We start from the raw sequence: 27,394 nt of genomic DNA on the forward strand, positions 1-27,394 counted from the left end.
GATCCAGGACTCCCCATCATCCACTGTGTGTTTGATGGAGACTTTGCTAATGACCTTGTAAAAGCAGAGTTCCCTCACAGACTTCCTGGCACCTCCAGCCCTCCACTGTGGTAACACTCACCGACCTTCCACAGCCCTGAGTCCTTCATGAGGAACTTGACCGGACCATGCATTTCAACAGCTTCACCTGCCCCTCTGCTCCAGGAGTTCTCTACCATCTGACCATGTGGTGGCGGGGGACATTGATAATAACCGTGTAGAGGCAATGTTCCCACACAGTTCTCCCTGGGCCTCCTCCTGCGATCAGCGCACCCCCCCCACCCTAGATGTGGATGGCCTCCTGTTGCTGCCTAGCATTCCCTCACTTCACTCAGCCGACTTCTCCCTCCCAGTGGCATATTACCTCAGCTTATATATGAGGCCCACCCCCTGCCAAAACCAATTGGGGATTGGTCAGGGCTCACACAGAAGCTGCCTGCCACTCCAGTCCCAGGCCCAGCCCCTCTTCCAGAATATTCTCCCTGGAAGCAGGGAAGGCACCTCAGAACTGAAGTGCAGGTGGTCACACCCACTGCTACTCTGACCACTCCCAGCCCTCAGTTCAAAACAGACAGGCCTAGCTTGCCGCATAGGCCTGCCTAAATGTGCCTGTGCTGGATAACCTAGTAAGAATAAAACTTACTAGCACCTACCTATTGGTAGAGGGTGCTACATAAGTCTTACATTTAAAAATACACATTAGCAAGGGTGATCGCAAAACATAGCCAACATGCAATAGATTTTGAAGGTAAATAAAAAGCTGCACAATTTACTCACAAGTGAGAAAGCATTCCATATGCATTTTAAAATATATCGGTCATCTTTTATCACTGTGTATTAGATTCATTTTTGTAATTATTTAGCTTCACAGTGTAAGATTATTTTGATTGAACTTTTGGCAATGTTTGGGACCACCAATATGACTGTGCAGTGTTAGCCTTAAGAATTTAGGTGTGCTTTAAATTTGCTCTTCAAGTCTGAGCAATCTCATTTTGCAGAGGATTTTGTGTCTATTCTTATTAGAGGAACTGAAGAAAAATATTTCAAAGTCTCCACCATGTCCTCCCCCTTTCAGTACATCTACTCACCTACAGCACAAAAGAACTTCCAGCTGTACACCTGAAATATGTGCTTAAATAACCAGTAGAATGAGCAATACACACTGTAGCTCATGGCCTTTTTGACCCTGTAAGCTGTGAAGCAATCCTTTCCTGACTGCTCTCTTGGCCCTACTATCTCTAAGATGAAAAAATGTGCAAGATGAGACAAAAGCACCCTATGAATTTACTAGCAAGATCATCTCATCTGCTGCCCACCATAGGATGCTGACTGTTTTATTAACGTTAAAGTAAATTTAAACCCAAGGATGAAAAATGATATATTGCATTTTAACAGTGCCTAGACATGGTAGCTGCATAAGCTTTCATTTTTTTCAGGCTAAAAATATTTTAAATATTGCCTGTTGATTTTACCAGAAATGCTGTGTCCTTGTCTCTTCCAGTAATATGACCTGGAAGCATAAACAATATCATCTTCTTTAAAAGAGACGTTTGGGTTCGTTTTTTTCTTAAATCATACTTACCTAGGTGAATGCAGCATCGGTCCGATGCTGCATCTGTCCCCTGACGGCTCTAAGAATGAGAACTGAGGGATCAAAGGCCGCTGATCACTCGGTTATCAGTGCTCCATGAGTAGAGAGCCATGACTGTCAGTCACCGGCTCTCTGCTCTGCCCAGCCCAATAGCATCCCCCCCCACCCACGCTCACTGGAGCTGCTCGCTGGGAGGTTGAGCCAGGAGCCGGTCCAGGCATCTGGGTGGAAATCAACCATACAGTCACAAACTTTCCCCAGCCTGGACGTCAGCGGGCAGCGGCAGCGGGCTTCAGCCCCGCGTCTGCTGAAAATGGGTCACAGGAGTGCTCATCCACAAGAGAAGTAGAAGAGAAGCCATGTGAGCTTTGGCTGTACTTCTCCTTTAAACCAATAATTTCCCCATCCCCTATGGAATATAGCTTAAGAAAGGCAGACATGTTTGAAGTCCAGCCTAAGTGACAACCTTGACTTCTTCAATAAATAATTGGCGGATATGTGTAGCCTTATGGGAAATAAAGCTGTGTTGTTCACAGGTTTTCCAGGAGAAAATTAAGTGAAAAAAAAAACCCCATAAAAAATTAAAATGAATGTAGCCACTGCATCTAAGGACTGGTAAGCTGCAATATATGACAGTTTTGTTTTTGAGTTTAGATACACTTTACATGTCTATAACTCTGGTGGTAAACTTTTTTGATACAAGGGACCTCAAGTGTGGCTCCTGGCAAGAGCCGCAGTTAATATTCAGTGAATGTAAAGCTACAGAAAGCTGTCAGAGACTGTGGACATGCAATAGCAGATGGTGAGAGATTATCAACAGGAAATGGTCAGAGGAGATGGTCAAAGACAACAGACATCTTATAGAAGTAGGTCAGAGACTGGGAACATGCTATAGAAATTGTTGGGGACTGGATACATGATACATGAGACTGTTAGGCCTCTTTCACACGGGGCAGATCCGCTGGATGGACTACGCTAGCTCAGTGGGAGATCGTTGATCCCCGCTGAGCAGGCGGATGACAGGTCCATCTCCGCTCACTGTGCGGGGACAGACCTGTTAGAACCTCGCTGTTCTCTATGGGGAGATTGGATGAAAATGGACAGCCTGTCCGTTCTCATCTGATCCGATCCGCTGGATGGATGGCAAATGTATCGCCATGCGTCTGATTTGAGCGGATCTTGCCAAATCGGATGGCAGGCGGGTATCAGCGGACACATCTCCTTTATCATCCGCCTACCCATAGAAGTCATGGGGTAGCCCGCTCGGATCTGCCTGAAAAACAGACAGGCAGGTCCGAGCGGGCCGTTCAGGTGAAAGGGGCCTTAGAGATCACTGCTATTATAGTCTCTTTACAAATCAGTGTTTCCACATTTGCGCTCCCTACAGCCCCCTTAAAAATGACACATTTGCTATTTCTATCAGCAAAATCCATTATAAAAGATCAGTGGGAAAACAAAGGAAGAGAAAAGAGACATAACACAGAAAAGTGAAAAAATAAACCAAGCCATTTGATAACTTACAGCCAGTTCAAGGAATATTTTTCTTCACTGACCTGAGTAAGGGTCTAGGTATGGATAACACATATTGCTGTTTAGCCCTGAGGACCCCACAGTAAGCTTTGAGGCCGCAAGTTGGACACCAGGGATCTAGATTTATTTTACTGAAATGCGCACTGCTGTTTCTAAAAAGGAACACCCAAGCAAGACTTACCAAGACTTTACATTTGTAAGTGATAGGTCATATTAAAATGCAAATGGCATCTCATGTCACAAGATCCTTGTCCTGAAAGATTTACCCTATTATAAACAACATACAAAGCACATTTAGATCTTTGCTAGCTGTAGATGAATCAGTAGAAAGATGCCATAAGACAGAAAATGTTCTTAGTTTGCAGACAGAAAGAATTCATTGCAGTCTAAGTAGTCACTTACCTGGAGGGGGTTCTTGGTACTGATAGCAAGGACATGATATTTGAAATAACACAGCTCACAGCTCCAGGATCCCCGCTCACTAATCCATCGTATTAGGCAAGGTTGATGTGTGCAGCGCACAGATCCATCACAGCGACATGGACTCAATAGTTCCCCCTAGAAGGGAAAGAAAAAGCATCAAAATTCTGTAACACACCGATACATAGAAATGTTAAGTCATATGCTATCTGTACTCCATGCATAGACATTTGTTGTTCTACTCAGAATGGACGTTGAAAGGATGTGCAGCTCAGAAGTGGAGCCATGCTGGCTTCAACCCCCCACTTCCTATTCATCTCCAGCCATTCCTTACAACTCTTTTGGTAAGATGATTTCAGTAACATCAAACATCTCCACTAACCCTGGGTCACCCACACTCCTGTCCTGGATTTTTTATATATTGTATTCTATTACTGTAGTATGCGAAAAAAAAAAAAAAAAACAGAAAGACTGTCTTATGGGGAAATTAAAAAAAAAGAAAAAAAAAAAGCACCAAATTGTTATATCTCTGGTGACCTAGGGGTTAGAAAAGGATTCTGCTGTCTACATGGAAAAAATACCCACAAACACAAAAATTTAAACGATAGAGAAATGTTTAAATGTACACGCAAGTGATGCCAAATAATAGAGGTGCACAATAACCTCATGTCAGCTGCCCACCAGTACTTTCCTTCAACAATGACAGCTAGATAACAAGATGCTAACAAGGGGCTGCAGTAATTGATTTGCAACAGCTCAATGGCAAACTCAGACATACAAAAATATGTCAAAAGAGCAAACTGATACCTCCTGCTTGTATTATTCCTTAATTATGAAGATATCAGTAATGTCCTCTAGTAACTTCTACTGTATGATCAGTAATGATCAGTAATGTAGATAATGAAACATGTCAGGTTAGAATTTACAACTACAAAGAGCATTTATTGATATGTACAATAGTCAAACTTCAACCAACCAGCTAAGCTGAAACACATATTTAGGAATGGTTTTAGATACGAAAAGGCATACTTCCAACTGAGGCAAGGGACACACCACCATCAAGCCTGCACTTAAATAGATAATTTAGAATTAGAGTGATTTTAAAGCCATTTTTTCATAAATCAGATACTAATAACATAACTTACATGCATTTGCAATTTTTTTTAATACATTTCCTCCTCTAAGCCTTCTTTTGAAACTGTCCCCTGACCGCTCTATCACACTCCCATTATATTTATGCCCCCTGTGCCACCATGACCCTGTAGAGTACCATAGAACTTTGTGCATCACGAATAGCTATGGCTGGTGACAGCCTGTCATGTCATTGCATTGTATGGGCTCAGTGGCCGCAGCTATTCACACACATCTGTTAATTCCAGACGCAGGAATCTGCAGATTCTTGCCGCTGAAAATCGCAGTGTGTAATTGCCCATAAATATAGACCCTTATTCTGCCCCCTGTGTTCTAACTTAGTTTATCCGTGGTGATTAACTGTGCATAGACAAAAATGAATGGATACTATACATGATATTTGGGTACTATAGCTGATTATATGGTACTTTGTAATCAGAATCATGTGACATCACTGCCTTAAGTGCTCTCTCATTGGCATAGAGTGCAATTAGTATACAGTGCAATATCCTATCTAATGCTGTAGCAGTTGCTCTGGAACAGTATGATAACTAATCTGTATTGATTTTTATTTATAAATATCAATTTATGACATTTTGCAATATATGTTACTTTTGTGCTTCTGACAAGACTGTCTCTAAAGATCTATATAACTGCTTAAAAGATGAATCTAGGCAATGGTGTTGAATTATGCAATATTCTTTTGTGCGGCCACTTCTACACTGACATGTCCTCATCAAGTATGCACTGGTCCATGGAAAAACAGGCATATGACATGATGATAATGGACTATTCTATAGCTGCATCTCATTAAATTTTAATTCTTGTTTATTTATTTAATTCAGTAAGTTGTATAGCAATAATGAGAAGCTGCATTTGAGGATGATTTCCCATTGATTATGTGAACCTTAACCACTTCGCCTCTCACACCTGTTCACCCCCTATGGACTAGAGCAAATTTTGTACATTTCTGCTTTGGACCTGTTTATTCAGCGATATCTTTGTCATTGCCAAAGATAACAAGGTAATACAGATATTTTTTTTTTTTTAAAGATAAACAAGGCTTTCTTCTCATGGCATTATCTGGTAACAATGATTGTTTTTGTTCTGCAATCCTTAGACAATAAACGCAACAAGACTAAACAAAATGCACTTTTTTTTTAGCTGTGTTAAAGTGGTTGTAAAGGCAGAAGTTTTTTTTTTATCTTAATGCATTCTATGCATTAGGATAAAAAACCTTCTGTGTGCAGCAGCCCCCCCTAATACTTACCTGAGGTCCATCTAGATCCAGCGATGTTGCATGAGAGACTCGGCTGTCCTGGACTCCCCTCCTCATTGGCAGAGACAGCATCGTGGTGCCATTAGCTACCGCTGCTGTCAGTAACAGTCAGTGAGCCAATGATGGGTGAAAGGCGGCGGGGCCTGGCTGCGGCTCCGTGTCTGAAAGGACACAGGGAGCTGTGGCTCTGCCCGGGTGCCCCCATAGCAAGCTGCTTGCTGTGGGGGCACTCAACAGGAGGGAGGAGCCAGGAGAGCCGAAGAGGCACCCGAGAAGAGAAGGATCTGGGCTGCTTTGTGCAAAACTAACTGCACAGAGCAAGTGAGTATGACATGTTTGTTATTTTTAATGAAAAAAAATAAGACTTTAGCATCACTTTAATTTAAAAAGGATTACAAGTTTTTGCAGATAAAAAGTGTGCATTTTATTCTGTAATTTGTCCTGTTTAAAGTGACACTGAAATTATGATTCTGGTGCAAAGCATTGTAAACTTATTTACAAATGAAATAAAATGTTATTTTGTTTCCATTTTGCCCTTTTTTAAATGGAAAATGTGTAAATATATGTTAAATGTGTAAAAACAATATGTTAAATGTGTAAAAATAATAACAAACAAAACAAAACAAAAACATTTAAAATATTAATGATTAGTAAAATAGAAACAAACAAAAAAAATCAGCAGGAAAATAATAATTAAATGGAGAAGAAGAATAAGGAGTTAATTAGGACTGATTAGAGTAAACTAAGTGTCAATAAGGAGTTAAACATATGAACATTTTATTCATCAGGTTGCTTTAACTGACATCATCTGCAGATCAAAGTTCATCCCTTTGATCTGCAGATGAGTGAACAAAATGATAGAAAAGTAACATTATGTTACTTTGTACCTTTCTATATTTGCTTCTGGAGCAGTGTTATTTATAAACACTGATTTAGACTGCTTTTTTGACAGCTGCAGCTGCTGCCACCTTCTCTGAGTACACAGCAATCCCAACCTTGATCAAAGCTGACAATTGTGTTTCACTGGGGGAGGGGGTGGTCCCAGCAGCAGGGCAGAGACACTGGACTGAACTAACTAAACTGACCACAGTGATAAAGGCAGACACCTTGCTGTCCTTCTCATACTTTTTGTTGTCCTCTCAACAGTTCCATCGGCACTGAATCTCAGAAAACCATAATATGCAGAGATTGACACTTGTCAGCAGTGTGAATACCTGGCCTGTCCCTTTCACCTCTGCCCTCATCCTATTGGCTCATCGTTATAACAGGTACCTGTCCTATATTATAGTAGTTGCTAGTGTCGGTAGCAATGGGTCAGATCTTGATGCTGCTAAAAAATCTGGGCTCAGGAAGAGACAGCTAAAAGGTAGCAGTGTCTGTATCTTAGTGATGATGTTTACTAACCCAGTGATTTTCAAACTTTTTTTTAAGTCAAGGCAACCTTTGGAATCACACACAATCCTGGGGCACACCTGTGTGAGGGCTCGTTCACACCAGGAGGTGAATGTGAGCGCACACGCTTTTTTTCGGTGCATTTTTAATGAGCAGCTTTATGTGTGTGAAACACACAAAAGGCTGAGGGCATGATTTTTTAAATTACTACAGTACCATGCATTTTAGCAGGCACAAATGTACGTGCATTTGCTAGATGCAAAGAAGAAGAATTAATGGCACCCACACGCGCCTGCAAAAAGCAGCACATTTTTGTGTGATATGGGAAAACACACAAATTTCCAAGCGGCTTGCCGTAGGGGAACTCAGAAAGGAGGAGGAGCCAAGATTGGCGGCAGGGTCCCCAGAAGAGGAGGTTCAGGACTGCACTGTGCAAAACATCTGCACTGGGCAGGTAAGTATAGCCTTTACAATCACTTGCAATTACCTTGTCAAACACCAAAGCTGCTGGTGCTGAAAGTTCCCTTTCCTGCGCAGTGCCCGGAACTTGACATTAAAAAACACAGATTTGCAAACAGCAATGACGATCTAAGAAGTGCAGTAACGCAAAGCAACCAATTCAATTTCAGTTTAGTTTTTATGGGTATTTGCACGTTGTTACTTGATATTACTGACCACCTAAAATTGCTATTGCAAGTAACAAGGAATCTATATTATATGCTAGATCAATGAAAGATGAGTTCTGATTGGACAATAAGGCTTAAAGCATTTTGCTTTATTAACCAAGCTAACAGATCTCAGGTATCTAAAATAAAGACTTGTTGTCTTCAACCAGCAGTCTATATCTAAGCTAAAAGGGCTCTTCCCCAGTGGTGGCAATATTTATCACCGTCTGAAAGACAATCTATGATAGATCACTTTTCAGAGGGTGGTGCAATAGCAACTGGCAGATGTTCAGGAGATGCTACTGCCATCTCCTGATGCCTGTTTTTTTTTTTTTTTATTGCAGTTTAGGTTTGCAGGACTTCGTCATAACTGAAAGCACATTTATCTTCAAGTCTGTTTTGCGGCTATGGCCACTATTGTCTATCATACACAGCCCCATATTTACACTGGAACCCTTCAAGCAAAACCTAAATCCTTGTGGCTGATGTTCTCCTTTCTTACAAGGAAAACACCAGAGGGACAATGCCTCACATGTGTACCACTTCCAAACATCCACTGCATGCGGGGGTGGGGGAGCTGATGATGAGCAGTGCCAGCAATGACAGGCAGATCTCTCACAGAATGTCATTTATGGTGACAGAGTTGGTTTATGGACAGCCTGCTTGCATATCCTAATTGTGCTAGTCAGTTTAAGCCATATGTCTTCATCACTGAAATGAGGTAGAATAAAGAATATGCATGCTTCTTGTTTGCACAGAGTGTTGACAAGCTTTCCAGGCTTCTACACAAATCCAAAAATATACGGGTGCCAGGAAACAACACTGCTGTATAGGATGTATGCTTTTGTGACTTTAGCAGTACAATTGTAGGACATGATAGGAATGAATAAATTCAGTCCGCATTTTGAGATTTTCTCTATATAAAAAATCAGGACAACACAAAGTAATTCTCTATAATATAAATACAATATCCTACTTCCACTAGGGCAGTGGTTCTCAACTCTGGTCCTCAGGACCCACTAACAGGCCAGAATTTAAGTATTACTTTGGGGAGTTGCAAACTAGAATACTGCAATCACCGAGCAGCAAATGATTTCACCTGTGATGTATTTCAGTTATCTTGCAAACCTGGCCTGTTATTGGGTCCCGAGGACAGGAGTTGAGAACCACTGCACTAGGGGGACAGAAACACATAACATTGGGCCACTGTTTCTGGTCCCCCAGTGACAAAACACAGATAGAGCACACATATCCTTCACAAGCCTGTCCTACACATACTGCTCACTGCCATACCCACCATACATACTTCCTGCAGTCATACCCTCTGCTTCCCTCCCCTGCACATTTTACCAACTGTCATACCCTTCACATTATTCTCCTTCACATACTGCCCCCTCTCGTACCCTCCATACATACTGCATGCCATTTGCATTCCTCCTCTGCACATATCTCCTGCAGATACTGCCCCCTCTCGTACCCTCCATACATACTGCCCACTGTCATGCCCTTTGCATTCCTCCTCTGCACATATCTCCTGCAGATACTGCCCCCTCTCGTACCCTCCATACATACTGCCCACTGTCATGCCCTTTGCATTCCTCCTTTGCACATATCTCCTGCAGATACTGCCTCCTCTTGTACCATCCATACATAATGCCCACTGTCATGCCCTTTGCATTCCTCCTCTGCACATATCTCCTGCAGATACTGCCCCCTCTCTTACCATCTGCATTCCTTTTTTGGACACTCTGCCTACCTAAACAGTTCTTTGCCATTGTTTGGTATCTCAGCAACCTTATCCATTCTGCTACAAGCACACTTTTGCCACTGAAATAGTAATAATATTAACCTGGCATAGGGTTAGACATACTGTATTTCAAGAGCCAGGTATACAATGTTCCCTTCAATTTACAGACAGCAACAGACCTTTTTGAACAGGTTCCATTGCTGTCAATATAAAGAGGAGCTTCAATTCCCTCTTTATTGACTCCACCCTCTAGTACTACCATTATGGCGTGTGTGCAGATGTCCCGAAGGGCTCTGCAGCCTTTCGGTCCTGGCAGTGCCCTTCGGCACATCTGTGCATACACAAAGTTTTGTGATTTCTATAAATGCCATCTTTACATGTGTGTGGGGAGGGAAACCCGCACGTGTGCAAATGTTTGGGAAAACCTGCACGTGCACAAGGCTCACTCAGGACCCGAAGCCCTGCGTCACATCTGCACACATGCAGGCAGCTGGTGGACACAAACAACTTCTCGCCTAGGCAAGACATGCGGAAGTACTGCTTTGCACCATAAATAAATGTCACAAAAAAAAAAGACCTTCACAAACAAGTATATTTGCCTTCCCTTCACTCCCATCAGGGTTTGGAACCAAAGGAAAAACCTGTATAAGCTATAATTCACAAGTGATGTAGCTACCATGGTGTTATGGACTCCCTATGTGATATTACTGATTGGTGCAGCGTTGTCACATGGAGTGAGCCACATGTTTTTCCATGCATATAAGTGCCAGGTATTTATTTTGGCTCCTCGTGGTGAATGAAGCGGTAGGATTGACAAGGAAAGGTAAGTATAGGCTGCTGGGGATCAGGTGATTATTGCAAATCTTTTGTGTGAATGGGCAAGTTACAAGTTCGCTTTAAAGGGAACATGCCACAATACAATATAACAGTAAATTTCCTTCTATGGAAGCTTTCTCAATTTACAAAGCTAGATCCAACTCACAGATTACCTGCCAGTTGACCATCCACTCCTCCACAAAAACGCCACTCCCTTGGCCTTCATGATTCTGCTCTTTGCTGGTTCTCCTCTTACCTATCTCAACACATTTTTTGTCCTCAGACCTCTTCTTTCCTCTATCTACACTTCCTTTCTGGGTCAGGAGGAATCCTCCCATGGCTTCCATTTTCATTTTTATGCTAATGACACTCGAATGTATCTCTCTACTCGTCAGTCTCCTCGTGCATCACTAATTTACTGACATGGACACATGACTTCCTCAAATTCAATTTTTTCCAAAACTGGGCTCACAATATTTCCCACCTCCATTTCCTCTCATTTGTCTGTTACATGAGATCAACGGCAGAACTATCAGTCCCTCTCCTCATGTCAGGGTTTTACGCCTAATCCTGGAATTGGGGACCTCTCCTTTCAGCCCAATTGCTATCCAAATCTTGTAGAAAGCAAAGCCAAGCCGCTCCAGGTGAGAGCAATCCCACGCTTCAACCTCACGGTGTAAGTTCAGTTCGCAATCTGGATAGGAGCCACTGGAACAGGAAAAGGTTTGACCGCACTTACAGGTTTGAAGCAAAAGTGAAGACTTTACTGAAGATAAAAATCATCAGACAACATAATAGACATCATGACATCAATGCAGACCTGGCAGAGATTAACGTGTTTTACGAATTGGAATTAGCTTAGTCATATTCTGACAAACACTGGTAAGTATAACCCTTATATTGCATATACTCGGCTGAAATAAACCAGTGATTGATTATGTCATTTAAGCCTTGTATCTGAGGTTTCTGCAACAATACAGACAAAAACCACAAAGAACTACAACCTATACAATAAAACTAGTACACATATAACTTGTTTAATATTTTATCAATAGTGACATGTATTGACAGATACAAGCATTATGTACATATATAGTGTAACATAGGTGTGATTGTTATAACATTCTTTGAATACCATTATAGGAAATTAATATTGAGGATTTTTTGAAAAATATTTTAATGTTTCATTAGTGGTGTTCTATAAAGTGTTTTTTCTCTTATCTGTTGGGACAGCTATCTGCAACAAGGAGAGATATTTTTCTACATTTTTCCTATACAAAGGAGGACTCTGAAGTTTCTTTCCTTTATTTGATTATATGCGTACTAGTTTTATTGTATAGGTTGAAGTTATTTGTGGTATTTGTGGTTTTTGTCTGTTTTGTTGCAGAAACCTCAGATACAAGGGTTATTTGGCATAATCAATCACTGGTTGATTTCAGCTGAGTATATGCTATATAAGGGTTATACTTACTAGTGTTTGTCAGATTATGACTAAGCGAATTCCAATTCATGAAATGCATTCATCTCTACATTGATGTCATGTCTACGATGTTGTCTGATGATTTTTATCTTCAATAAAGTCTTCACTTTTGCTTCAAACCTGTGAGTGCGGTCAAACCTTTTCCTGTTCCAGTGGCTATCCAACTCTTGCCTCATTAACTTCCATTACATTTCCAAAATATGCTGCTTCTTAACCAATGACACCACAAAGCTACTAATTTACTCCCTTTGGTAACTTTTTCCTTGACAATTGCAACTCTCTCCTCATTGGCCTACCTTTCCATAGGCTTTAACTTATCATGAATACTGCTGCCAGACTCATCCACCTTACCAACCATTCAGTGTCTGCCACCCCTCTCTGCCAGTCCCTCCACTGTATTCCACTCCCCCAACAAATAAAATTAGAAAACTAACAGCAACATACAAAGAGATCCACAAATCTGCCCTAAGCTACATCACCAACCTCATCTCAGAATAATCACCCAAACTGCCTTTTCTGCTACTTCTAAGACCTCCTGCTCTCTAGCCCCCTCGTTGCCCTCTCCTGTACTCGTCACCAGGATTTCTCCACAGCCTCTCCCATCCTCTGGAACTCCCTAATCCAATCAGTCTGGCTATCTCCTAGTCTGTCCACCTTAATCCAATCCCTGAAAATTAATTTCTTCAGCTAGGCCTATCCTTCTTCCACCTAAAAATATATACTTTTACTTACTCTGCCAACTCATCCCTCACAGTGTTTACCATTTAGTATCAATTGACACTCCCTTTTAGATTGTAAGCTCTCACGAGCAGGGCCCTCCGAACCCACTTGTATGAAATTTTATTGTAACTGCACCATCTCCCTTCATTTTTTAAAGCACTGCACAACCACATGGTGCTATATAACTCCAATATTGTAGTAATCATAATGCACTTTCAGAGTCCTCAAGAAAACATGTGCAATAAAGTTACAGTATGCTTGTGGGCAAGACAATGAGCTGTTGCTTTTGAAACTACAAAGAGATCCCTGTGCAAATCTATTTGCTAAGAAATCAAGTTAAGTCACATAATAAAACTGCACAACTGGCTGTTGTGCAACAAACTTAACCTCCAGGTCACCTGAGGACCTCAGATGTAGATGAACATCAATAGCTGTCCTGATTTATTGTCATGGCAGATCAATCTTGAAAAACCTGTTATAGGCTTAGGGTGACGTAACACATTACACCACAGTCAGGTATAAAAAAAAATGGATACATGAATCACTACTAATGATAAAATTATTGATTTGGTTTAACATCTGTTCCAGTTCCAGAAAACAGCATTTAGACATGGCCACCATGTCTGCTGTTGTTCAGGTAGACCAAAGTTGGCTACAACTGCTAAATACTCCCAAGGAAAAGTAATTTGGAAAATCCTGGCAATCACATTGAAGCTAAATCCAGCTTATACTATGTTGTCTTTAAGCAGCACAACAGTGGCAGAACTGCCACTTTGCAGTGCATGCATTGTTAAGCAAATAAAGCTGTAACAGATACAAGAATCAACTACACACCAGAGACCCATAAGTAAAGTTATCTTCTCCATCTATCAACATGAGTCCTTCTAAGGCAATAAAAGTCACACACTACAAAAATCACACTGATTTATGCTGATGGATGAAAACATACCATGATGATTACTGGAGTTTTTGTGGTGATCAAGGTAGGAAAAATCTTATCAGCTCAAGCTGCTTACCTACTCTTGTGCAGGAAGAATGTAAACATTAGAAGGGGGTTCAGCCACAGTAAAGTCTTGTGCACACGATGAGAATATAAAGCAAATGATCATCCTGTCTTTTTTTGCATGCTAGTCTCATAACGAAAATGAAGAGGTTACTAAACTCACGAAAATTCTCGTACAGCAGAATACAACTTCGGAAGTGATGTAATGTGTTGTATTGTATTGTAATGTATTCTTTCTTTTGTGAGAATGCGTGGACTTGCTTTTCCGATTTTTTGTGTTCGGACGAATATTGTACTGATTAAACGAAAATTGTACGATCTGGTATCTTATGAGAAAGCTTTTCGTGTTTGTCCCTTCAGATAATTTTGGATGAACTGTTGTGATTGGCTCTCGATAGCTGTGTGCTAAAGATCAGGATTATCGTACGATCATTTCAAAAGCAGTTTTTTTCGTCTGATTTACTGATCGTGTATATTAGGCTTAAGGATATACAATAACAGTATAAGTCTAGCCATAGTTGGGTAGACGTCCTCCAGAAAAAAAAAATGAAGACAGGACATACACCCATCATCTACAGCTTGAAGACCCACCAAAGTTAATCATGTGTCTTGCCCTGAAGTGGGACTAAGAGCCACATGCATGGTTATTGCCTTCTGGGGTTATTTTTAAATGACCTAAAGAGTATAACATTGGGTCACTGGATCATGGAGGATTTGGAATTTGTTTACAGCCAGCCTAAATTAAATTCTAAAGAAGTTAGGAATTTTAAATCAAGCGAGACTCCAAAGTGAACTGGATACATCTACATGCCTAGTAGAAAAAATCTTTAAGCCAAAAACCTTAAGAGCCAAACGAGCAATAAATATACAGTAATATGTATAAAAATCCAATATTTGCAAGTCATGTAAACAGTTAGAGCCTTTGCTGCCTCTGAGCACACAGTCAGCGTTTGGACATCTATCGATCCGATCAATGTGCCAAAGGCACCCCCCAACAGGGCCATTTTTTCCAACCAGGCACGAACCTCTGGAAACCAACTCTTCCTATCTGCCCATACCCTACATAACCTACAGCAGTGACTGATTGAGTCAGTCCAGCGTGATCTACACTTCCTCTCCTAAGAGCCTTACTAGTGACCATCTGCCCATGTAGGTGTCACTTCCTGAGCATAAACAGGAGCTTGTGAGTCTCAGAAGAGTGTGTTAGTATGTGCAAAAACTTGCAAACATGATGAGAAATCTCTGGTCATTCATTAATGGTAGACTTTTCTCTATAGAAAAGATAATGATCCAATCACTGCACATGTCGTACATCCAAACCTTGGCCGAGGTCAAGGAAAATAACTATATAAGGTCGCTGTGTTGTACATTTCCGTACAAAAGGGTAGATTTATCACTGCCATTAGTTATTGTTTGGTCATTTGATTGTATTTGGGCCAGACCTTCTGTTTTGAGTGAATGTAGTTTTTCACTACACGGGAATACATGCGCTGTACGCTGAAGATATCTCTGAACATACATGGCCAAGTTTTAACTGATGCACCTGTCCTCATGTATGATTGTGTCTTCTGAATAAAAAGAGCACAGCAGGGACAAGTCACCAAGCTATTGAATCAAAGTGCACAATTCTCTGCAGTATCCTAAAATAACACAAGCGGATCTACTTATCTGATTGTTAATTAACACATATACTAACTAAATTAGATAAGCACTTATTCCATTACAGTTCAGTAATTAGTATCTAAACAGAAACATTGGAAGTCTCAAATTAACACAGCCTTACTTGCGAACAAAAGCGCATCTTTATATATTGATCTCTTTTATAGTTGTCACAGAAAGATTTAGAGGAACAAAAAACAGGGCCACACAGAATTCTGGAAGCCATCAGTGCCACAAATGGCAATGCATGAAAACAGCTTGGAGTTGTGTGGCTGCATCTAAAGTTGGCCATACACACAGAGATTTATTTTGTTCAGCCCATGGGCTGAACGAATTAAATCAAACAGATTCCTCCATTTATGTCAACAGTGTGGATCAACTAATCTCCCCCTGTGGGCCATTGCAGCTGTTGGAATACCTGAGCATTACATGCATCTGACTAGTTGCAAGCGCTGTTCTGCTAAGAATTTTCCACCCAGCTCCTCCAACAAAGTTGATTGAAAAATAAACTTTTGACATTCCAGGTATTGCCAACAAGCCCACCCATGGAGCAAATTTTGCCTAATTCAGCATGAATCAGCTGAAAGTTAATGGGTGTATGGCCAGTTTAGAGTATACACTTTATGTTTTTTTTTGTTTTGCTTGTGTTGATGCAGCGATCTCTCCCCTTAAGACATTGTATTCTGACAGGGGAACTACCCTACCCACCCCATCAGAATACGTTGATCAGCGCTTGCGGTCATTGGCTGCGAGTGCTGATCAAATGCAGGTTTTCTAGCATGGCCATTGGACAGAAGCCGGTCGTTAGTCCGTGTTCCTGCTGAAGCAGCAGATTTTTGGCTTGTGAGTACCGAGCCTAAGAAGAGAGCACAATTTAAACTGAACCAGACATATATGGTTTGCAGTTTCATTTAATATCAAATGCTTGTTGAACACGAATTTTCATTTAAACCCACTCTGAGCTTGTGAAAAGCGATGGCCAGGGAAGTCGCAATGTACAGTCAAGTAGATCAGGAAGGAAGGTTGCAATGTACAGTCATCTGACAATAGGTGCAGTAGCTTCAAGCGATATTGTGAACATTACTATATCTAACTGCAATGAAAATCTAAGAAACTCAGGTTAAAGTGATTTTAAGGGCTGATTTTTTTAAAATAACAAACATGTCAAACTTACAAGCAGCTTGCTATGGGGACACCCAAGCAGGCTTGCTCCCGTGCCGCTGCTCTGTCTGTCCATTGATGCCGAGCGTGGCTTGGACTTGCCCCCGCTCTCTCCAAATTGGCTCACTGGCTGTGATTGCCAATGAGGGGGCCAATGAGGAAGCAGAGAACCTGGAGAGCCGCTGCTCTCGTGCACATCGCTGGAAAGATGGGGCTCCGGAAAGTATTAGGGGGGCTGCTGCACTCAGGTAAAAAAACCTTGAGTCTTTGCAACCACTTTAAGGACCCCTTCACACCTGTGTGGTCTGATGCATTACATTAGTGCACATTATGTTACATGTTAACTTGTGTTGTGTTAAGCTCGTCCATTCATTCATCCTGTGTGATGTCAACCTAGAAAATGTCTGCCTACATCCAAAAACATAGTATTGTTGCCTGATCTTGCCATTTATTTCTCATGCCTATATGCACTTTCAGAAAGTAAAACAGCCGTGCTAGCCTACATATTACTCTCAGTAGAGATTTCCTTTAAATTACATTCTTTCCAGATTAATCTCATGTGACTAATCTGTCAACAGTCATCTCAAATCTCCTGCAGTAGCACAGAGCAATGAGTTTGGCTTCAGGAGATAATATCCATCTGTGAAATGAAAAATTGGCCATGTAGCCCCATGTAGGCTTAGGCTAGTTAGAGAACTAGTGTTTTATTTGATGATTCAACACCCTTATTCTCAGAAATAGCAAACCTATGCTCTGATGTGGTGGGCCTTTTCACATCTATAAGCATAGCCAGATGCTCAGTTAAGCAGAAGCTCCAGTCTGTTTTTAGGTTTTGCATAGAGTGGGGTTGGTTAGAACCTGAGTAGGGATGAGCTTCGTGTTCGAGTCGAACCCATGTTCGACTCGAACATCGGCTGTTCGATCGTTCGCCGAATTGCGAACGATATGGGCCGTTCGCACCAAATGTGTGGCGCGTCACGGCCCATAATTCACTGCGGCATCGCAGTGCATTGCTTGCTGATGATTGGCCAAGCATGCACTATGACCCGCATGCTTGGCCAATCACAGCGCCGCCTTAACAGAGAGCCATAATTGGCCAAAGCCAAGGAGGCTTTGGCCAATTATGGCTCAGGGGATTTAGTACACGCCCCACACTATATAAGGCCGCCTGCACGGCGGCCCTGTGCAGTGTGTTCCGGTGTGCTTAGAGAGAGAGAGAGACAGTGTCATTTCATTTGAGTTAGCTAGATTAGGCAGGACAGTCAGTCAGTTAGCTGCACTTAAAGTGTATTGTGTATATATATGCATCCCAGGTGTTGCATATATATATATATATACACTGTATTCAGTTTAGCTAGATCCGTTCCTGTTATCTTCTAGACTATTTACATTTAGTGCAGTGCGTCCTGCTCACAGTGTTCAGCTAGATCCGTTCCTGTTATATTCCTACTGACAGGCAGGCTTGTCTTGTTACAGTATTTTGAAGAAAATTACTGGTGTTCTTTTGATCCTATTAGTGCCACAGTCAGGCAGCTAGACTATTTACATTTAGTGCAGTGCGTCCTGCTCACAGTGTTCAGCTAGATCCGTTCCTGTTATATTCCTACTGACAGGCAGGCTTGTCTTGTTACAGTATTTTGAAGAAAATTACTGGTGTTCTTTTGATCCTATTAGTGCCACAGTCAGGCAGCTAGACTATTTACAGTTAGTGCAGTGCGTCCTGCCCACAGTGTTCTGCTAAACCTACAAGTAAGTGGGGTGCGTCCTGCTCACAGTGTTCAGCTAAACCTACAAGTTAGTGGGGTGCGTCCACCTCACAGTGTTCAGCTAAACCTACAAGCTAGTGGGGTGCGTCCTGCTCACAGTGTTCAGCTAGATCCGTTCCTGTTATCTTCTTACTGACAGGCAGGCTTGTCTTGTTACAGTATTTTAAAGAAAATTACTGATGTTCTTTTGATCCTATTAGTACCACAGTCAGGCAGCTAGACTATTTACAGTTAGTGCAGTGCGTCCTGCTCACAGTGTTCTGCTAAACCTACAAGCTAGTGGGGTGCGTCCACCTCACAGTGTTCAGCTAAACCTACAAGCTAGTGTGGTGCGTCCTGCTCACAGTGTTCAGCTAGATCCGTTTCTGTTATCTTCTTACTGACAGGCAGGCTTGTCTTGTTACAGTAAATACAGCTACCTGAAGAAAATTGCTGGTGTTCTTTTGATCCTATTAGTACCACAGTCAGGCAGCTAGACTATTTACAGTTAGTGCAGTGCGTCCTGCTCACAGTGTTCTGCTAAACCTACAAGTTAGTGGGGTGCGTGCTGCTCACAGTGTTCAGCAAAACCTACAAGTTAGTGGGGTGCGTCCACCTCACAGTGTTCAGCTAAACCTACAAGCTAGTGGGGTGCGTCCTGCTCACAGTGTTCAGCTAGATCCGTTCCTGTTATCTTCTTACTGACAGGCAGGCTTGTCTTGTTACAGTATTTTAAATAAAATTGCTGGTGTTCTTTTGATCCTATTAGTACCACAGTCAGGCAGCTAGACTATTTACAGTTAGTGCAGTGCGTCTTGCTCACAGTGTTCTGCTAAACCTACAAGTTAGTGGGGTGCGTCCACCTCACAGTGTTCAGCTAAAGCTACCTGTAGAAGGTTGGTGGTGTTCTCATACTACAGGCAGGCAGTTGATTTTGCTAGCTGCAGTATCAGTACATATATATATATATATATATATATATATATATATATCCCAGCTTAGTGCAGCTACAGGCCATTAGTATGTCTGGAAGGCCAAGAAGGAGAGGCAGACAGTCACAAGCCAATAAGAGAGGGCAAGCAGGCTCTGTGTCTAGTGCTGGTCGTGGAGACGGTGCATCCTCATCAGCACGTGGCCATGGGACACGCTTGGCCTTTTTTTCGGCAGCTGGCAATGTTGAGCCGCAACATGCGGAAGACTTGATCGAGTGGATGACCAAGCCGTCCTCATCCTCCTCATCCTCTCTCACCCATGCCCAGGGTACTTTGTCTGGCAAAGCAGCGGCCTCTTCCCTCGGCTCAATGTCATCAGTGACTCCTTCCCTAGCCCCACCATGTCCTCCTGAGGAGTCCCTCGAACTGTTTGACCACAGTGTTGGGTACATGCTCCAGGAGGATGCCCAGCGTTTGGAAGGCTCTGATGATGATACTGAGCTCGATGAAGGCAGTAACACGAGCACGGACAGAGGGGGTGCCCAAGAAGGACAGCAATCTGGCAGTCATGCTCCCCCTGCTGCAGCATACTGCCAGGTTTGCTCCAGTGATGAGGAGGGAGGGGATGATGAGGTTACTGACTCAACATGGGTGCCTGATAGGAGAGAAGAGGAGGAGGAGGAGGAGGAGGAGGCGGCACATCACCAACGAGGCAGGATGCCCTCCAGGGGCCAGCCTAAGGGCAGCACATTGACTGCATCACACCCCAAAGCTCCACATGTGCAGGGCGCTGCAGTCTCTGCGCGTTATTCAAAAAGTTCTTTGGTGTGGGCCTTTTTTGAGACGAGTGCATCAGATCGCACCGCTGCTATTTGCAACATATGTCTCAAGCGTATCTCGCGTGGCCAAAACATCTCCCGCTTGGGTACCACATGCTTGACCAGACATATGTTGACCTGCCATGCAGTTCGTTGGCAAGCGTATCTAAAAGACCCACACCAAAGAACAAAGAGGACCTCTGCTTGCTCCTCATCAGCTGAGATTTCCAACCCCACTAGACCTTCAGTCCTCTCTGAGACCTGCACTGAGAGGAATGAAGGTGTAGAATTAGGTGTGTCACAGCCACGTACTTGTGGGCAATCTGATTTTGGTACACCGACGTCAGATTGTACCAGGCAAATTTCCCTGCCCCAGCTGCTGCACCACCGAAAGAAGTTTGCTCCCAGCCATCCACATGCCCAGCGGTTGAATGCTAGCTTGGCAAAATTGCTAGCACTTCAACTGCTGCCTTTTCAGTTGGTAGACTCTGCCCCCTTCCGTGAGTTTGTGGAATGTGCAGTTCCTCAGTGGCAGGTACCCAAACGCCACTTTTTCTCACGGAAGGCGATTCCGGCTCTCTACCAGCATGTGGAAGGCAATGTCCATGCCTCGCTGGACAGGGCGGTCAGCGGTAAGGTGCATATTACCGCTGACTCATGGTCCAGCAGGCATGGACAGGGACGTTACCTAAGTTTCACGGCGCATTGGGTGACTCTGCTGGCAGCTGGGAAGGATGCAGGACAAGGTGCAGTAGTGTTGGAGGTTGTTCCGCCACCACGCCTCCAAAATGCTAATGATTGTGACACACCTCTCTCCTCCACCCCCTCCTCTTCTTCTTCCTCCATGGCCTCTTCCTCGGAACCAGCGGTGCTCCGTAGTCGTTCAAGGGGCTACGCAAGTACGCAGGCCAAAAGATGCCATGCGGTGCTTGAGCTGGTGTGCTTGGGGGACAGGAGCCACACTGGGGCAGAGGTTCTGTCAGCTCTGCAGGGGCAGGTTCAGAGGTGGTTGACGCCACGCCAACTTAAGGCAGGAATGGTGGTTTGCGACAATGGCACCAACCTCCTCTCTGCCCTCCGACAGGGACAAATGACCCATGTGCCCTGTTTGGCTCACGTCCTTAACTTGGTGGTGCAGCGGTTCTTGGGCAGGTACCCGGGCTTACAGGATGTCCTGTGTGCATTTCCGCCGGTCATATAATGCCAGTGCTCGGCTGACGGACCTCCAAAAGGAGTTTAACCTGCCCAAGAACCGCCTAATCTGTGACATGCCCACCAGGTGGAACTCAACGTTGGCCATGCTGCAGCGGCTGCACACGCAGCAGAGGGCCATCAATGAGTACCTGTGCGACTATGGCACCAGGACAGGGTCAGGGGAGCTTGGTTTTTTTTCCCCACGCCAGTGGGCCATGATCAGGGATGCATGCACTGTCCTGTCACCATTTGAGGAGGCCACGAGGATGGTGAGCAGTGACAGTGCATGCATCAGTGACACTGTCCCCCTTGTCCACCTGTTGGAGCACACTCTGCGTGGAATAATGGACAGGGCACTTGAGGCAGAACAGAGGCAGGAAGAGGAGGACTTCCTTAGCTCTCAAGGCCCCCTTTATCCAGACAGTGTTCCTGCGTGCCCGCCGATCACACAGGAAGAGGACGAGGAGGAAGAGGAGGAGGAGGAGGAGGAAGATTGTGTCAGTATGGAGGTGGAGCCTGGCACTCAGCATCAGCAGCAGTCTTTAAGGGATCAGTCCCAAGAAACACATGGACTTGTACGTGGCTGGGCGGAGGTGTCTGCGGACCATGTCGTCCTTAGTGACCCAGAGGACTCCGGACCGAATGCCTCAGCAAACCTACGCTGCATGGCCTCCCTGATCCTGCAAAGCCTGCGTAAGGATCCTCGTATTCGTGGTATCAAGGAGAAGGACCAATACTGGCTGGCAACCCTCCTTGATCCACGTTACAAGGGTAAGGTTGCGGACCTTATCTTGCCATCGCAGAGGGAGCAGAGGATGAAATATCTTCGGGAGGCCTTGCAGAAAGGTCTGTGCAATGCGTTCCCAGAGACTGGGAGGTTACAAACTCCTGTTTCTGGACAACGTGTTGCTGAGGCTCCGGTCAGTCAAAGAAGGAGCGGTGGAGAAGGTGGCCGTCTGACCGATGCGTTCAGACAATTTTTTGGTCCGCAGCCCCAAGGTATGATTGGTTCCAGCAACCATCGCCAGCGTCTGTTTTACATGGTGCAGGAATACCTAGGGGCAAGATCAGACTTGGACACCTTTCCCACCGAAAATCCTCTGGGTTACTGGGTCTTGAGGATGGATCACTGGCCAGAGCTTGCACAGTATGCAATTGAGCTACTGGCCTGTCCTGCATCCAGCGTTCTTTCGGAACGCACATTCAGTGCTGCTGGAGGCGTGGTAACCGATCACAGGGTGCGTCTGTCCACTGACTCGGTCGATCGACTGACCTTCATAAAAATGAATGAGTCTTGGATCACCACCAGCTACCAAGCACCTGATGCTGATGTAACCGAATAATTTTTTTTTAAATCTCAGATCCCTTCAAAGACTGCCTATGCTGATGCTGAGTGACTATTCCTGAGTAATTATCCTCTTCCTCCTCAATCATCACGCTGATAGCTTGTAAGAGCATTTTTGGTTCTGGGCGCCACCACCAGTGCCTAAGGCACAATTTTTCAGCCCCTGTTTAACAGGGGCGTGTAATTACGATTTTTGATGTAATACTTTGCAGCAGGGCTCGTTCCTGCATTCCAACTAGAGTGTCTGTGAGGGGTTGCAGTGTTGTGGCACCAGCACCAGTGCCTAAGGCCCAATTTTTCAGCCCTTGTTTAACAGGGGCGTGTAATTACAATTTTTGATGCAATACTTTGCAGCAGGGCTCGTTCCTGCATTCCAACTAGAGTGTCTGTGAGGGGTTGCAGTGTTGTGGCACCAGCACCAGTGCCTAAGGCCCAATTTTTCAGCCCTTGTTTAACAGGGGCGTGTAATTACAATTTTTGATGCAATACTTTGCAGCAGGGCTCGTTCCTGCATTCCAACTACAGTGTCTGTGAGGGGTTGCAGTGTTGTGGCACCAGCACCAGTGCCTAAGGCCTAATTTTTCAGCTCCTGTTCAACAGGGGCATGTAATTACAATTCTTGATCTAATATTTCACAGCAGAGCCCTGTGAGGGCTTACAGTGTTGTGGCCACAGCAACACCTAAGGCCCAAATTTCTGCTGAGTATATAGGGCAGGACCCTACTTTCAAACAACTAACTTACAAACGACTCCTACTTGCAAACGGAAGGAGACAACAGGAAGTGAGAATAAATCTACCCCTAGGAAGGGAAATTCTCTCCTGTAAGAGTTAATATGGGAAAAACATTTCTCCTTTCCACTGATGCTTTCCAATCCATTGGGACAAAAAGTGAGGTGAAATCTTCTGAAGAGGAGGAAAGACAGCAAAACAAATGTCACAGGGGTGATAACCCTTCCCTATGTTTTCCAAAAAGCTTAAAAAAGATTTTTTGGCTGGAGCTAAACACGTTAAAAATGTACCCGTTCAAAATTACAAAGAGATTCTACTTAACAACAAACCTACAGCCTGTATACTGCTGTTCAGAGTATATAGGGCCTGGTGGCCCCACACCTTTCCTTATTTTAATTTGGGTGCGGGGTTCCCCTTAATATCCATACAAGACCCAAAGGGCCTGGTAATGGACTGGGGGGTACCCATGCCGTTTGTCTCACTGATTTTCATCCATATTGCCAGGAGTCAGGACCCGACATTACATTAAACCCGCAAGCAGTTTTAAATGAGATTTTTTCCTTTAAAAATGATATTTGGTGCAGGGACTGTTCTAAACACGGGAAACACACGTCACTTTACAGGCATACTATAGACACCCCTCAGGTACGATATTTAAAGGAATATTTCACTTTTTTTTTTTTACTTTAAGCATCATTAAAATCACTGCTCCCGAAAAAACGGCCGTTTTTAAAAGTTTTTTTTGCATTGATACATGTCCCCTGGGGTAGGACCCGGGTCCCCAAACCCTTTTTAGGACAATACCATGCAAATTAGCCTTTAAAATGAGCACTTTTGATTTTGAACGTTCGAGTCCCATAGACGTCAATGGGGTTCTAACGTTCGTGCGAACTTTCCGTCCGTTCGCAGGTTCTGGTGCGAACCGAACCGGGGGGTGTTCGGCTCATCCCTAAACCTGAGTAAGGTTTGTATTGCCGTGACCCTATTTTGGAGATTTTTTTTCAGCCCCTGAGAGGTCATTGGAATAAGAAGTAAGCATTATCTCTCCATTAAACAACAATAAAAGCATAATTAGAATGAATTATGGTTTTAGTGCTATCTGTATTCCTCTTTGGGGGATGTCCTCTCACTTCCTGTGCAGTAACAGGTCAGAAAGTGTTGGGAAATTCCCCCAAAGGGGGCATGGACAGCTTGTAGGTAAATGATACCTGTATGCACCAAGCATTTTTAAATAACCTACTGGCTTCTTATGTCACTTTTTCTTTGTTTAGCAATGTCTGCTAAACGGCCCCCCCGCCAGAATGCTTCTTCAGACATGTCCCTTCGACAGAAGTCGGCTTCAGTCAGACCAGCTGCAGTACACATGGGCCATATGTCACCTGGTTTCTATTGAACCTACCGATGCCGCCCAACATTCGCCCATTGTGTATGGGGCTTAACTACAACCAAACACAGTTCAATCTGCCTACATGTTTCTCTGACCTTCCCTTTACTTCCTACTGAACTGCTTCAAGCGGCATTAGGTTACGGTTGCAATCCTATTTTATTGTAAGGGAAGCTGAATATTATGAGGCAAACAAATGCACAAGCCCTAATGATCTACTTCTCATAAAATAAAGTAACTAAATAACCCAACAGTAAGGTCGACACCGCTTGTAACTTATATGACAGTCGCAGAATCACATAAGGCAGTCACTGAAACTACTAGCATTCACCCAAAATATAATAATCAGTTTTGGCTTAAATGCCACTGCTTCAACATAAATATCTCTCACCTGCCACTTGGGTTGGCCTTCACTGGCCCAATAAAAACAAGTGGTGCTCCTGATTTGAGGCATCGCTTGTGATAACCTCTGTCCTCCAAGGAGTAATAGGTCTCATTCACATGGGTGTTGAGGCGTGATTTCTGTGAATAGACTGTGTGTTTATGTAGCATTGAGCTGCCAGGTGCTGTGTGCAGGCAACCCATGTAAGTCATATATACAAAACGTGCAGCGCTGTTTACAACTGGTGAAAAACTTTACAGGTAAACTTATCACAGTGCCCAAGAATTCTTAAAATATGCATACTGTGTATTATCAGTGCTCCCAAACATGCAATCAAGTGATAAAACTTAAAGTGTTATAAATATTCCATATAGTCTATAAAATATATTCCAAAGAAAGGCCCCACATCTTGAATGTGCAAATGTCTACAAAATTCTACAATACTTTTAGTGGTAAATACCTTCAACGTGAAAAGCCAAGTGAATTCACACGTCTCTGTGGACTTCACCTCCTTCTCTGTGCACAATGTCTGTGCTTGTAGCTGCTCACCAGCACCTGCATGCCTGTTTAATTTGAACGAGTGTCCATGCTGCCGTTGCGTTCATATACACTTAGGCTCCATGCACACTGAAGCTCATAAACGGCCGTTTTGGGAGTTTGGGTGTTTTTTTTAACAGCCCATAAACTTCCCTCTATGTTATCCTATGTGTCCATGCACACATGGATGTTTTTGGATGTTTATCAGCAGTAGAGTTTATGGGCTGTTTTCTGAACGCCATAAAATCGCATTCAGGAGTCCTTTTTCTGACCACAAAAAACACCAAACGCTCAGAAACGCTCATAAACCTTGATAAATGCTCAAAAACGTGGCTCACCAGCATTTAACATTTTTGATCCATTGATAAACGCTATTGCAAAAACGTTAAAAAACGTTGAAAGACTCACTGCAAAGCTACTGCCGTTTTTATAAAGTTATCTTAACGTCCAGTGTGCATGGAGCCTTACATGGGCTGCCTGCATGCAGCACCTAGCGGTTCAAGAAACATAAATACACGGCCTCAGCACCCATGTGAATGAGTCCATAATGAGCACTTCAGGAAGTCAGAGGCCCTTGTCACAGCAAGGGCAGGTTTTCCAAATTCTTGAAAAATCTTTTTGCAAATGGGTCTGATCCTTCAGTTTTCTACAGAGAAAAAAAGCAGGCAAAGCAATTAAAAGTGACTAAAATGTGACTTGCACGTTTGGCAGTCTTCCAGTGGCGCTGTCTGCTCCTTCTTCTGAATTCCCCTTTAGCATGTCGTGCGCTTTGGGGAGCACTCATACAGGCACACCCCTGAGCTCCATAGGCACACATAGCACCAGAAAGCCATGCCCCCAATCACTCCACGCAGAAGTTTGACTGACAGCAGCAGGAGCCTACGGCTTTTGCTGACAACTGTGCCGCTTAAGAGACCAGGAAGTGGAGAAGCGGTGCTGCAGCTGGGAACAGCGTAGGATCAGTGAGAGGAGTCAGGTAAGTGTTTAGGGATAGAGGGGGCAGTTAGTCGGGCATTTTTAACTTAATGCAGAGAATGCATTCATGTAAAGAACCTTTTAACAACCAGGATGCAACACTCAATAGCACAATGCTTCAGATACACACAACGGTACCAGAACAGGTTACTTCTCAGTGACCCTCCAATTGAAGTTCAACCTCCCTACTTAAATTATTCTCCAAATCTCATCGTCAGAGACTGCCTCCCCCTCCATGCCTTAGTAAATGTAACACTGACCGCCACCCACCCAGTGCTTAATGATTGAACTCAGACCCCAATCACTAGATGAATATTGATATTGTACTGTTCTGTTTAATTCTTTTTTACTGGGAAAAAAAAAAAAAAACAGCAGATACACCCACGCAGGGGGGTAAAACATTTGCACAAAGTATTTTAGCAGACTGGGAATTAAGTACAAACATAATAAACAAATTCAATATCCCAAGACCCTGACAGCAGGACCTGTGTAAGCCTGTTCAGTGTAATAATGAGTCAGATTGTCTCTGGAAGTGTGAACTTCCTCAAGGTGAAGAAGAGATGTAGAAAAAGGAACAGAAGAAAGTGAAGACCGAAGGGAAAGAAAGGCAAAAAGAAAGAGAGGGTAAGGGAGTGGGAAGAGGCAGCATGGAGTACCTTCCCCGCAGACTTGGGAACAAAGGATGGCCAGCTATAGATAAGTCAGGCTGGAAGGGTTAC

The 27,394-nt window shown here is 43.5% G+C and overlaps 1 protein-coding gene across 1 annotated transcript in view; it reads right to left on the bottom strand.

The window, feature by feature from the left end:
• MARCHF9 (membrane associated ring-CH-type finger 9) overlaps positions 1 to 27,394 on the bottom strand; it is a 226,020-nt gene that overhangs the window by 39,276 nt on the left and 159,350 nt on the right. The window contains exon 3 of the mRNA XM_073613732.1: positions 3,563 to 3,718. Coding sequence (XP_073469833.1) covers positions 3,563 to 3,718 — 156 coding nt within the window. The remainder of the gene's footprint in view (positions 1 to 3,562; positions 3,719 to 27,394) is intronic.

Source organism: Aquarana catesbeiana, linkage group LG02 (assembly GCF_042186555.1).
Source record: "Aquarana catesbeiana isolate 2022-GZ linkage group LG02, ASM4218655v1, whole genome shotgun sequence".
NCBI lineage: Eukaryota > Metazoa > Chordata > Amphibia > Anura > Ranidae > Aquarana > Aquarana catesbeiana.